Source organism: Hippocampus comes, unplaced genomic scaffold, assembly GCF_001891065.2.
Source record: "Hippocampus comes isolate QL1 unplaced genomic scaffold, H_comes_QL1_v1.1 scaffold367, whole genome shotgun sequence".
NCBI classification, from domain to species: Eukaryota; Metazoa; Chordata; class Actinopteri; order Syngnathiformes; family Syngnathidae; genus Hippocampus; species Hippocampus comes.
The window spans coordinates 277,577-291,334 of record NW_017805741.1 but is presented as its reverse complement, the minus strand read 5'-3'; the positions used below and the strand labels follow the sequence as shown (position 1 = coordinate 291,334).

At 53.4% G+C, this 13,758-nt stretch overlaps 1 protein-coding gene across 7 annotated transcripts in view; it reads right to left on the bottom strand.

Moving 5' to 3' along the window:
• Positions 1–12,759, bottom strand: part of LOC109523889 (protocadherin-15-like) — a 40,034-nt gene extending 27,275 nt beyond the window's left edge. For 5 of the 7 annotated variants that reach the window (XM_019883332.1, XM_019883337.1, XM_019883334.1 and 2 more), the window contains exons 1-9: positions 12,693–12,757; positions 5,966–6,110; positions 3,709–3,723; positions 3,491–3,556; positions 3,092–3,252; positions 2,833–2,988; positions 1,298–1,417; positions 748–858; positions 475–645 (exon numbers count right to left, since the gene is read on the bottom strand). In XM_019883332.1, the coding sequence (XP_019738891.1) occupies positions 475–645; positions 748–858; positions 1,298–1,417; positions 2,833–2,988; positions 3,092–3,252; positions 3,491–3,556; positions 3,709–3,723; positions 5,966–6,095 (930 nt within the window). In that variant the 5' untranslated portion in view covers positions 6,096–6,110; positions 12,693–12,757. Of the gene's footprint in view, positions 1–474; positions 646–747; positions 859–1,297; positions 1,418–2,832; positions 2,989–3,091; positions 3,253–3,490; positions 3,557–3,708; positions 3,724–5,965; positions 6,126–12,692 lie in introns of all 7 variants that reach the window. The other 2 variants (XM_019883333.1, XM_019883335.1) reach the window with 2 other exon arrangements.
• Positions 12,760–13,758: the final 999 nt, after the last annotated feature.

Here is a 13,758-nt window from a genome sequence, read left to right as displayed (position 1 = left end):
GATAGAAATACACCGGAAGAAAAGCTCTGAGTTGAGAGGAAAACAAGAAAAATCCATTTCTGGTAAATGGATTCAAATGCAGCTCGACAAACCGAGACTGAAAATACGACATCTGGAAACATCAATGAGAGAGAGAGAGAGAGAGAGAGAGAGAGAGAGAGAAAACCGATTAAACGGCCCAAGAGTCATCATGTCTTATACGGGCGCAATCTGCTGAGCCCTGCGCAATCGCCGCAGCAAACCCCAGCGGAAGCAAGCCCTCCCCCCCAATCGCCTCAAGCCGCAAAATGTTGCCGCGAGATAGCAAAGGCGCCGTTGGCAGTCGGTTTGCCAGCCATCATGGGCAACGCATCTGGTGTGCGCCAGCGCGTCGGTCGAGCACAGTGACAGGTTACGGTGACTCGGGGCCGTCAAAAGGCTGGAAATGAAAGGCCAAAGCCAAAAGGTCAATTCGAGTGGCGTCGCGTCCCTTACCGGCTCGGTCAGCTCCAGCACGTTGGACTTGTAGGTGACGGGGCTGCAGTCGCGCGTGCGGCCCACCGGCGCGCACGGCAGGAACACGGGCCCCAGGTCGTCGCCGTCCAGGACGTCCACGGTCAGCGTGGCGGTGGCCGTGCGCCGCTCGCCGGGGTTGGGCGCTCGGTCCTGCGAGGAGCGACATTCGCACCATCGGTCGCAACTCTTCACCGTTCTGACCGCGGGCGGCGGCGCTTCGATCCCTTCTCGCGTCCTCTCGCCGCCACTCACGTTAGCCCGTATGACGACCAGGTAGCGCGTTTTGTCCTCGTAGTTGAGGCGTTCTCTGAGCACCACGGCGCCGAACAACGTCAGCGGGATGTCAAAGGTTCCGTTGGCCGTCTGAAGGGACACAAAACGCACGTTGACGTTCTGCGAATGACACACGAGAGCCGTCCGTCGCAGACGCCGCCGTCTTCAAGGCCATTCGGGGCCGCGTGGCGTTTCTATGCGGCCCATGAACTTTTGCTCGGGAGCCTCAAAATTAAATCGACGGCTTTCCCATGTGCTGCGGGGCTGAAAATGGCAAAGAGAGAGAAAATAACAGACGCGGCGCGATCGGAATCATCGGCGGATCTTTGAAAAGTTGATTCAAAGAGAAAAAAGTTGCGGCGTGCGCCCTCGCGGGTCATTTTGAAAAACGCGTGATTGTCACCTTTGATTTTTGAAACGCGGGTCACTTAGGCGGCACAAACAAACGCAGGTGCTGCGATGTCACTTTCAGCTTGTTCTCATGAAATGCATTTTTGCTGACGAATGAACGGCCCGGTTGAGAACTCACCGGGTCTCTGGGGTTGGACTGGACGGTGTATTCTATCTGGCCGTTTGGACCGTCGTCGATGTCGGTGGCTCCGTTGTTGCCCGAAAAGCCGGAGAAGATGGTGGTGCCCACCGGGGTCAACTGAAAGCACGACAAACGTTTGTCATCCGGCTCGTGCCCCGAAGGCGGCCGTCGGGGCCGAGCCCATTGGATCGCGATTCCCAATTCAGTCGGCGCTAAACCAAGGCGAGTGACCGCCACGTCCAAGAAAAAAGGCCATTCTCCAAATGGGATTGTCCCAATGTGGTCCTTTCCGTCACACGAGTAAGGCCCAGCCGGGACCGACCAATCAGAGAAAAGACCTTCTCCCGTACCCGCCCCAAAACTCACTTGTACCCTTTTGCCATTTGACTCAGCATGACTCGGATTTGATCTTCGTTTGACCATTTGGTGCCTTCTACCATCTTGGTGACCGATTTATTGCTTTATTGTTGCGTATGTTAGTTGCTCCGTGTACAGCACTTTGGATGCAGCGACGGCTCTTTCAAAGTGCTCCAGAAATTCAATTGAGTCCAGTGTGTGTGTGTGTGTGTGTGTGGAGCCATTTTTTAGTTTGCGCTTTGGCAGAAACTAACTGAAGTCGTTTCCGAATTTGCAATTAAGATCACAGGAGAGTCTCAGCAGGAGAGCCCCCCCCCCACCCCCCCGCTTCCCAGAAATGTTGACTTGGCTTTTATTGTAGAGGAAAAAGTCTCTTCAAGTTGAACGCTTGCCACAGAACATGAAAGATAAAATGTTGCCAAGAGTGCTCCCTTTTTCTTTGTTTGTTGTTTTTTTCGTTTCTAGCAGCCAAGGGCTTTGTAGAGCCGTGCCCGAATGAATCTCCAAACGGCATGAGAAACGTGCGATTGAATCTATTTGGTGACGACATCGTGATTCTTATGGTTTGGAGCGTGGCTGGAGGCCTCCCAAAACTCCCCGAAGCAGCGAGGCCACATCGAGACCTCTCGCCCCAAACGGATGTCGTCGACTCCCCCTTTGATGTTCTCATAAATGAGCGGCGCGTCTCAGTCCGCAGCGCTTGTCGTGCCCCAGTGCGTCGTTTGACACAAGTGCCGGCGCGGGAGCCGACGTATTCCTTCTTGACGATATCACGGCCGCGCCGACCGCATTGAGCACCGCCCGGCGTGGAGCCGAGGCATATTTGAATCGCGACGCTCCTCTCGTAATGTTGTGGCAGATGATTGAAGGGGCGCGTTTTGCCGGGAGTGACGATGAGGAGGGGGGAGGACGGCGGGATGTATAGCAAGCGTGGCGGAGGGAGGACGGCCTGCGAGGGTGAGAAAAGGTGACAGGAGGGGAGGGTGGGGGGAGTTAGGGTGATGCAAAAAACAGGGGATGTCGATGGGCCGGGGTTAGGGGGAGTCTCGACGGGACAGATGGAGTTGGACACGCGCTGGAAAAGCGCAACGCGCGGGCCCCGTCCGTTTGGACCTTTTCACTTCCGCTTCGTGCTGAGCAATTTGCCGGCGTCCGCTGGGCGCGCGCCGCGTTACCTCGCTCACGGCCACGTAGTATCTGGGCCGCTGGAAACGCGGCCCGTTGTCGTTGCGATCGCGCACCACGATTCGGACCTCGTGTAGTATCACCGTGCCGACCAGCTCGTTGGTACACTGCACCTGAACCACAATGGACTGAATGTACGAGGGAGGCTGCGAAACAAAAGGCGAGAGCCACGGGGTTGTTTTTTCTTTTTTCTTCTCACTTTGGCAATCGTGCCACAGCAGTCCAAACGGATGACGTTCGCCGACTTACGTCTCTGTCCAGAACGCGTCCGGTGCTGCTGAGGTAGAGGGCTTGTTTGGAAGGGTCCAGAATCACCCAGCGGTTGTGGTTGTCCCTCAGAGACAGGGAGATGGTCCGCTCCGGACCCTCCGCCACGCCGTTGATTTGCATGTTCTCCACCAACAACGTTCCTGGAAAAAAAAAAGAAAGAGGCAAAGCGCAATGATTGGCGAGGCGTCCGCTCCGCAAGACGCAGCGCGGCAAAACTGCAGCGAGTCAAATTTGACCGCGCCGTATTTCGAAACGACAAAGTAAAGGCCAGATCTCCTCGCCGTGTTTGCTCAAAGTCGGGGGCGAGGACCGTCGCGAAAGCGGTTGCTCTCGCGCCATCTCGAAGCAAGCGGCCGTCACTCCAGGAGAACGCCTTACCGTTGGGACTCTCCTCGTCTATGGCGACGATGGTAGCAGGAGGGCCCGATCGAGAAAGTTTACATTCTGAGAGAGACAAAAAGAGATCAGCGTGAGCAAAGTCAATAGCATTGGATGAGTGCAGCCCGTTCCACTTTTTCAACGAATTGTCGCAGGTTTTACGGGGTCACGCAGACACCACATTTATGGGGAGGAGGAAAAGTGGAAATAGTTCTCACCCTCATATTGCCAGTCTGCAGCACAAGACCGCCGGGAGGGAGAAAAGGACAGATGAAGGAAAGTTTCAAGAAAATTCAGATGAAAAAAAAAACAAAAAAGGGGGAGGGAAAATTCGGAATAAATCGTCAGGCTGCGAGTGCTTTTGAGATGATGAAAACATGCGTGTTCCAAATGCGCAACATTGACACGGCCTTCTTTCCGCCTCGGTTTCGATCTTTAAAGGCCACGTTGTCGACATCGGGAACGCGCGCGACCCTTGAGACTCAAATGCTGCGAGAGAATTTTCCGTCTCGCTCCTTTCAAGCTTTCGTAAATTGCGCATCGCGACGTAACGACCGGCACGGGTTACCGGAGCAGCTGGCTTTTGTTTGGGAGCGCGTGTGCGTGACAGACGCGCATCTCCTGCTCCACTGGCTCGTTGCCCCTCATCTCTTACCAAGCATCCACTTGTTCCGCATGGGGGAGTTTGCTGTATTTTGGGGGGGGGGAGGAGGGCGGCGGCGGCGCACGCCGGTCTTCCTCCTGCCTTTTGTAATCTGTCTGCCAGCTTTTACTTGTCACCCAATTTGGCTTGCGCAGCCATCCCCCAGTAAATGGAATGAAAGTGGATCAGTCTGGAGTGACGCCCCAACACGATGAGATCGCACGGCGAAATGAGTTGCTTTCTCGACTACCGTGAAGGCCTACGCAGGCGTCCTTTGAAAGAGGTCCGTGGCCGTCTTTTCGACGCGATCGGAGAAAGCGCCCGCCGGCGACGCAATGGCGAGGAGATGAGCGCGGATAGGACGCGGCAAATTAAATCACGCGCTGACGGTCGAATGAAGCCGACTTCTGGGCAAATCTCATCAAAGGGGATTCTTCACAGGGGTCGAGTGCAGCGGCCTGATTATTAGCGATATAGCGATATTCAAGCCCGCCGACGGATGATTCTTTCGCATATCTGGGGTCAAATTAGCATCGGTCGCGCGCCCGAGCAGTCAAATGAATTCGGATGCCGGAACCTTCGGCAAAGCAACGGAGCGATTCATTTCAAAGGACTCCCAGTCGAGTTAGTGGAGGTCAAAAGTTTGATCTGCAGGTCATTGCTTTCCGCTTCCGCCGCTGCTTTTTGAGGCCTCGGCCATGGCAGAAACCTTTCAGGCCACATCCCCAGTGAGGAGGGTGCGCGCACTCGTGCAATTACTATTTGCTGCACCGCTGTGTATACCAAAAATAAGTGGCATTTTCACCCATCATTTATTCCGCTTATTCTAAAAAAAAAAAAAAACAGTGAAATGACTTTGTGCGAGGCAAATTGAATAAATCCTTCTGACGCCAGGTTTCTGTCAGGCTGATGAAACGCTCCGCAGAGAGGCAATCGGGGCTCGTTTTCAAGGCGTTGCCCACAGTTCAGAAAGAAGGGATGTCGGAAGGCCTTGGGCCCTGCGTTTTTTTTTTTAGATGCGTCACACCGGCTCTCTGTTGTCGAATCTCGATTTAAGATGGGAATGCCGCCCGTGTCCACTTGGCAGGTGGGAACGGGCTTGCCAAAAAGCTCTCGGTGAGGACAAAGACCAGTGGAAGACAGCGAGGTGGCCGTGACGACGAGGCCCTTGAGGTTTGAGAAAGTCTGCGGCCGGCGAACGGACGCGCACTCGCATTTGCGCAAGGCGGCATTGTGCGGCGCGCAGGCGATGCGAATCCAAGTCACGCTGGCGCCAATTGACAGCCGGCGACAGCAGTGAGCCAAGCGAGTGATGCGCGCGGTAAACAATGGCGCTTCCAAAAGCGCAGATGCTTATTTGCTAGCCCAATTCAAGCGTTTGAATCTTTGAGCTGCAAGTCAACTCTCGGCTCGCCCGCGCTCGGAAGCGTCTCGTCTGCGTCTTCTGCCGCGCGCCATCTGCCTCTCGCTCCAACACGTTTCGGGCTTCTTGCGTTTTTGCCGCAGGAAAAGCTAAGCTAGCCGGTTCGCTCGGCCTCGGGAAGGAGAGTTTTGTGTGAGTGGGTGCCACACTGACAGTTTTTTTAAAAGGCCCCGTCAATTGGCACTAACTTGAGGTGGATCCACTCAACATTGAGAGGAGCTGGGAATTAATGGTTGGTGAGACCAACCTTTTCTCCCCTCGCTCATCCGCCTCCTCTCCGCGCACTTGTGGCCAACGACGAGGCGTTCCAAACGGCAACTCTTTTTCGGCAATTGTCATGTGCAATATATTTAGCCACAACTCTCGAAATTCAGTGGACAGGGCCATCATCTGGAGAAAATATGCTTACCGTCAGTGTCTTGGGCCCGACAAGTTGATAGCAGCAGCAGCAGCAGCGAGAGCAGCTGATAAGCGCCTCCGATTGGCGTTGTCCCGGGCCGTTTGACCCCGGCGTGTGACGGCGGTCCCACGAAGAGCATCTTCACCAGCTCCCTCTGCCGAGCGCCCAGCTGCGCGGGGAGGAGGAAGAAAAAACATTTTTAACGTCACAAGTGGCCGAGGGAATTGAGCTCAAAGTGAAAAGGCGGCCGCCGTTGCATGTCCATCCTCTTCGTATGCCTCATCGTTAACTTTGCCGACTATTTCCCAGGAGGTCACCTCGCCCTCTCGACGCACTTGGGCAGTAATTGGAATATTCTCAACAGCCGGAATCGAAATTGGCAACGCGACGGCTTGGTGTCAACAGAGCCGACACTTGTCACTGTTTACGCCACTTGAAGCGGCGCCGAATAATTTCAGCAATTTGTGGCATTTCCACGCGCCCGCCTCCAAGCGCTCTTCTTTTCCAAACGCAACCGGGCTTATTGCTCGACCGCACGAGGCGCGATGAACAAAAACGCAGATGCGGCGGGCGCCGCTTCACCGGCGGCGTCGGATGCAAAGGTGGGCGAAAAGATCGCGTCCGAACGCATGCCAAAAAAAGAGCCGCGTGGCCCAACGCCCCATACAAGCATGGAAAAGCGACCGCAACCGCGCCGATGGCGATATCACGCGTCTTCCCAGCTCAGAAATGATGCAATGAGGCGTCAAATTGCCAGGACCCCGAAATCTTTGTTTTGCTCTCGCCAAGAACGCGTCTTGAATTGCTCCGTCGATAAACGATTCCAAACCGCCGCCAGAATGAAAGATTTAACTGAGCTGCCGCGTCGGGTCGGTTGAGGGGACTTCCGCGGCGTTTCCAATTGGATTTGTTCCACTTGGAGGAATTAGCATGTCGTCCAGCGGGTGCGCTTGGTCAAAATCTGAGGCCTCAAAAAGATCCCAAATTCACTTCGTGTCAATTCCGAGGCCCGCCGTCGTCTGGAAATCACAGTTGAGCCACCTTGTGCGAGAAATGTCAAAGAAATACGGAATGTGTGCGAGAATGTCCAACTGCGGTCGCGCTCTTTGGCCAGGCGCCGTACGATGTCTCCCCAGATGTGGTTCATTTGCTATTTTGAGACAAACGCATACCGTGGATGTTTCTCCACATCCTCACGTTCGTTGAAAAGAGCTTGGCGGCAGCTGGGGTTAGATTACATTCAAGGTTGCCATACCTTCTCGGGCAGAATTTGTTTGCGTGGCCGCGGAGCGCCGCGTATTTGTTTGAACATGTCGACATTTCCGGGGCGGCGAGCAATCTCGGGCCGGCTAAAGCTTCTCGGCACTGGGCGAGCGGAATCGGGCCGATGCCGAGAGCTGCCAGTCGACTCTGATTAAACGCTTCGCCTCCCTCGCGGGGATCGCTGATAAGACCGATGCACTCGGGGCCATTTGTGTTGTGAGCGTGTGTGTTGCAACTCTGCATTCCCCCGTGTAAACATGCTGACCTGGCACAGCGCCAATCGGCACTTTGAAGTTGGCACCGGCCGCTGTAATCGCCCTCACACACACACACACACACACACACACACACACATACACTCACACAGACAGAGGCGCACACAGCCAAGGGCAAAACTTGACACTACCAACACACCGTTGGCTTGACCGTCTCCCTCTCACTCACACAACTCAACACATGCCCGCAATTGCAGTGTGTCCTGCCTGCAGAGATAAACGTTGATGCCTTCTCCCATGAAGTTAAAACACACACACACACACACACACACACTCAGTAACAACTGGCGTTTTATTACTTTGCTTACTATCTGGAGTGGAAATCCTGAATGTGATGTGTGTGAGTAAAAGTCTTTACTACTTGTACTTTTACTTCAGAAATAAATAAATAAATAGATAGATAGATAGATAAATATGCGCTCCAAAGAAAACTAACCTGACATTCTCAGTACGGTTCTGGGAACGTCGACACAGATAAAGAAATCTGTTTCGAGGGTTGAAAGCAAGAGAGAAGGGGACAAAACGCAGACTGAAAATACAGTGGTGCCTCGACGCATCCGAGCGGTACGCCTGTAAAGAGGCGGGACCCAGCGAGTGACGTCATGGACGCGGCAGTTTCTCTATCCGTATAACTTGCTCTCACTAATGGCGATCATAAAAGTACACTTTTCTTTTTTTTTTTTTAGTTTGTAGAATTAGCTGAGGTACAAGTCAACTTTTCGAGATGTTTTTCTCTGCTGATTCTGAACCCGCCCTTGTTTTCTTCTTTTTTTGTGTGTCCAGGCACATCAGGTTTTCATATGTAGTATCGTACTTTTATGCATTTCTTTCTTTTTATTTTTGCACGTGACACTGACGTATTCTCGGCCATCTGGATTTTTGCCTGTTTTCTTGCCGCTTCTTTCCGAAATATTTTCCCCCTCCCGTTCTCCTTGGTCGATGTCATTGATCTTTGTAAAGTGTGGCCGTGCGATTCCCTTTGAGCTTCTCGGATAAATAAACGATGAATAAACTTTGGTTTCCTAGCCACACCGAATCGTCGAGTAATGTCGATTTCTTCTTTGTTGGGGTCCGGGACTGGAGATGTGTTGGGGGAGGCGCCGATCAGAAAGAAAGCGACTTAGGATATATAAAGTGGGGCAGCCGCTCGCAACTTTTGAGCGCAACGGATTAAAACGGTGCTCCTTGAATCTCCCGCCTGGATTCAAACGCACTTTTTATTTCCAAAAAAATGGCTCGCCGCAAATTGTTGACCGGCTTTCGAGATTTTGGAAGGTCAGGTCCGGGGCTACGGCAGCGTATCGTATCGCTTCATTGTTCCGTCTTTGTATTTGCTTTTGGGAGTGGATAAATGAAGAAAAGATTTGCGCGCATCTGATGTCTTCCTTTTTGCTCGCGAGGGTCCAAAGTGGCTGTACAATTGGAAATCGCCGGCAGCGAATGAAACGGTCGTCACGAGACGCGGAAATAAGTTTGGCCGATTTGCCTCGGTGCTTCTCCTCCTGCTCGGGTTGCCAGATATGCGGATTCCCGCCCGCGTTTTGGCCGCCGGGCGCATCATCTTGTTAGGGACAATGAACTTGTTTGTTTTTGTCGAATGTAAATCCAATCTTTCGCGTGAGCTGTCGAAAGCGACACGCGCAAAGAGGATCGAGACTTCAAAGTGTGGAGTATGAAGGTCATTTGGATAGAAATACATGAAGAAGGGAATTCAAATAAGTGCGTCGTCGCTCCAAAAATGTCTCTCAAAAACCTCGGGTCAGTCTTAAGAAGGAGGGATCGCTGTGTTATGCGCTTGGGTTTTTTTTTTGTTATCTAGCTTCTCTTATTCATTCAAGTCACGCATCCCAAAACTTGTCACTATTTGCATATCAATTTCCGACAAACGCGCTCTTGCCGTGCTGTATTTTAATGCGCCAAATACTTCACGCTTCTGTTTGTATCTGTCAACCTGAAGGGAAACAAGCAAACAATGTCCGGCTAAAAGCATCGCGGCGTCTAATAATCCGTCAACGGCACGACGACGACGTACAACTTATAACCGCAAAGTGTTTGATGAACGAGCTCTTTGGAGGCGGGGAGATAAAGGCTTCCTAAATGGACTCGGCCCAAAAAAACAAAGCAAAAAAGGAAGCCTCGCGTTGCTCATCAGGCACTTGAGGGTCGTTAGTATGTGAGTCAGGCACCCGGAGGTGTGCAGATTGCAAAATATGCTACCCCCCCCCCCTCCAAAAAAAAGTCAAGAAAATACAATTTGGAAAAAGAGTCCTGAGGCAAGATGGCATCACGTTAAAAGTCCTGAACTCATGCTTCTACATTTTGTGTTTGATAGTGATTTCTCCAGAGGTAAGGAAGGGTGCCACGATGCCAGGCACGGTGTCGCTCGCTCACTCTCTCCCTCACTCTTTCACATTGAATGTTGAGAGGAGCAGAGGGGGGGGGGGGGGACCCCGCCTTCCCCAAATTCGGAACGTTAAAGATGAAAATGCAGTCGGCCTCGAATGCACTTTCACTGAACGGCAATTCAGTCTGCTGCTGCCTCAAAGGTTTGTGGAAGCGTTTGAGCTTCAATGTGCCAAGCGCCCCCCCCCCCCCCTTAATAATCGTCACGTCAGTGTCATCTATTTCCGCTCTCAGCCGTAAAGTGGCCTCACTTGCCGTTAGTCACATTTATGAGCGGGCGCCCGGACCGGTGGCAAAGCGCCGTGTTGATCTTCACATTGTATGGAAAGTGGAAGTGCGGCTTTTGAGACCAATGAAACAAATGAAGCATTACCCAAGTCCGCTTAGCTTGATGCTAACAACATGTCAGTGACGTATGATTCAATTTGTGTTTGCTCCCAGAATTTTCCATCCCAGTAAACTTCGCTAATGGCTGCTATTCAGTCTTGTTGAACATCGTGTCGGAGCGTCACGAGGCTGATGAGAAGTGAGCGCGGCCGGCGGTTAAGTGCAAGCGAGGAAAGGCTTTGTTAATCAGCGCGCGCGTGCGAGTCGGCAGCCGTCACGGAGCGCGACGCCGGTCGAGGGCGGGGGGAAGGGGAAAGGAAGCGGGCCCCTCACGCCGCCCGCCAGCAAAAGCGCGGCACTTGAAAAAAGATTTTTGAAGAATTTGGCGCGTCAAAGAGGCGAGATCGAGTTCGTCCCTCGGAAGGCGGCGGCAATCGTAGCTCATCGGAACGCCGTCATTTTATGCAATCGGCGCACCCCGGACACCGTCCGGCGATCTCTTTTGCCGCCATAAAAATGAAATAGTTGCCATTTTCGCAAAGGGTGGACGGCTAATTAGTCGAATTTGCGTTCCCGTCCTGCCGTGGGCCTTATCTCATTTCGTGTGCTAATGAGGATATACGTACGCTGCGAATGACCTGAAATTCAGTCGGATGCGCTTGAATGCCAATCCTACACAAGCAATTGGGAAACAAATGATAGGACTCGTGTCACTTTCCAGAAATCCAAAACTTAAGCGCACTTCATGGTATGATTAAGAGTGTTTGTTGTCCTGATTAGAGCGGAGACAAAAACTGAAGCCTAATTGTCGCGAAAAAGATGATTGCGTGCTCGGATCGGAGCCTGATCGGGAATGCAAAAAAAAAAACCCCAAAAAGCTTTGACTTTCCTTTTCCTTGGGCGGCGTCATTCGAAGCGCTCGGGCAGCGGCCGCCGTTTCAACCGCAAAGCCGCCCGCCGCTTCCGTCATCCGGCATGACCAACGGGCTTTTGGCATGCCGAGGACGTGGCCGCGCGCCAGCTCGGACAAACACATTGCGTGTGATCGACCCTCCGCCCACGCGCCCGCGCGCCGATTGGCTGCGCAAGAGGCCACGTCAGAAATCATCTTCCAGGTCAGAACTGCTGATTTTCCAGTTGCTATTTTATTCGCGCTGAAACCTCGTTGCGCCTTAGCCCCGCCCACTTGCGCCCCACCAATCAAACCCGCCGTCTCTCCCACTATCCGGCCGATAAATCCAAAATACAAACTCGTGCATTCAATGAATCAAGCTGCCTGTCCATGAGATGGAATGAATGAATTTGTCGATCAATCGGATGAACCTGCCTTCCTGGCTCTCCAGCCATCCATCAATGCCTCACGTCACTTCAAATAATTGGTTGAACAAGCTATCTGTTCGCCGATCGATCGATCAAGCCGATCTCTCTGCCCAAACAGCCTCTTCTCACGAGCAATTAATCAATCAATCAGTCAGTCGGTTGCGCGACGTAGCGAGCCATCGTCTCGAACTCAAGATCTCTCGGTTAATAGGTCGCGATCGACCCGACCCGAACTCGGTCAATGGATCGATTGAGCTGCCACCGATCCGCCCGTCCGTCTAGGACTCAATCTAAAATAGGTTCTCGATCCATGGATTGACAATCAATCAGTAAATCAATCAGCCCGAGCGATGACACGAGCCGATTCTTGGTTAATTGATCCTTCTATGGGCCTTTTTACCCGTCCGGAAGTTGAAATCAGCCAATCGATTGCCATCTAACGCTACATCAACGCTTAATATGAATGAATGGAGTTGCTCATCAATCGATCGATAGTATCTATCTCTGTGCGGCCCGTCATCGCTTGACAAGCGCTCCAACCGATGCGCTCGGCGAGGCCAGTTCGCTCGAGTCCAACGGGGTTGGACTCAGTCGGCCGTCTGAGCGAGCCGCCGATCTCCGGAGCCATCTCGGGGCAATGTGACATTTGATCGTTTTTTTTTTTTTTTTTTTTTTTCTGCGTAGCACAGCGGCGCCCGGCTCCCACCTCCCCCCCCGCCGGCAACCTTTGACTTTCTCCCTCTGTTGGAGGGAGCAGGAGGCGGCGACAGCTTGCCTTCATTGAGCTAATCGGATGACTCTCCCTCCCTTCCTAATCCGAGGCACCGGCTGCCGGCAGGTAACCGGCTTGCGTTCGCGTGCCCGGCGCACCCCCGCTCGCTTACTTGTTGAAAACGCACGCGCGGCGGCCATTGGGAGAAAGAGAGGAAAAAAAAAATACGCCGAGTGGGCTTTTGTTCCCCGTACGCCAAAGCGAACCGGGAGAATCGGAGTGGAAAAGCGTAACTGTCATCATCGGACTTTTTGGGAGCGAGCTCTCGTCAGACCCCGATCCCCACTTGCCGTGACTTTCGGCTGCAATCGCTCGCACGTCTCCCATCTTGGAAGCCAGCGCTCGGAACGCGCGTTCCCGCCGCAGCCGCACTCACCGCGTTATCCTCCGCGTCGCGGCCGTGGGCCGAACATCCACTTTTCCGCGCTCGGTCGCCGCGACATCCGGGAAAACGGTCCGGCTAAAATGACATCCACGTAACTCATCCGGACGCGCCTGCGCCAGCGGGGCGAAGGGGACGGGGGGCTTCGCGACTCCTCGAGGAAAAAGACGAGCGGTGTCGCCTTCCCACCGTGCGGATGAACAGGCGTCTTTTGGTTTGCGTGGAAAATCGCCCGCGCGCGGAGATACGTGAGCTCTGTGGCGGCGTAACAGTACACCTCTTCTTGTGTTCTCCCTCCGCTTTGGCAACCGGAGCCGGGGGGGGGGGGAGTGAGAGAGCGAGAGAGGCGGCAGAGTCGGTCTTAAATGTACTGCAAGGCAAGAAGCATGTGCAGTCACGTGGTGATTGCAGGTGAAAATCAAGCACTTTGCCTTCCCAGTGCCCCGACTAGCTCCGTGCTCACGGCAAATCGAAGACGCCACAGACAGGTGCAACGAATGGCGCTTTGAAAATACAAAGTGCTGGACATGAAGTCCGATTCAAGCACGTCAAAACAAAGACAGCTGGATGACGTCACAATCCTTCCGGGGATAGCTTCCTTTTCCTCTGCAAAAAAGCGAGCAATTATATTTCAGCGGGAATTCACAGTGCGTCCGGAGGGCTGCAATTGGACCGCCCCGCTTGGCCAAGGAGGCGGGACCAGAAGGCTCGCCAGCTCAAAGAAGCGTTTGCCCCGACGGTCCGACTCCGTCGTCAGAATTCAGACGATGCGCTCGATGCCTAATTGAAAAGACGGCGAGCAAGCGAAGCCGACTCGGGGGCGGGCCAATTAGAGCCCCTGCGCTACACCGCCGGGATCTGACCCGCGGGTCCATCTGCTCCCGTCTGCTCGACGGGATTACGCGCAAATCCCGTTGAGCTCCAGGGAACGCCGAGCAAAAGATCAGTGGCACAAAGCTCATCGTGGCAAACTAGGAAGAAGTGGTTTGTTTGGGGGGGGCGGGGGCTCTTTTTCTTTTCCGATCAGCTTCGGCCAATAGAATGCGCATGTAACATTGCA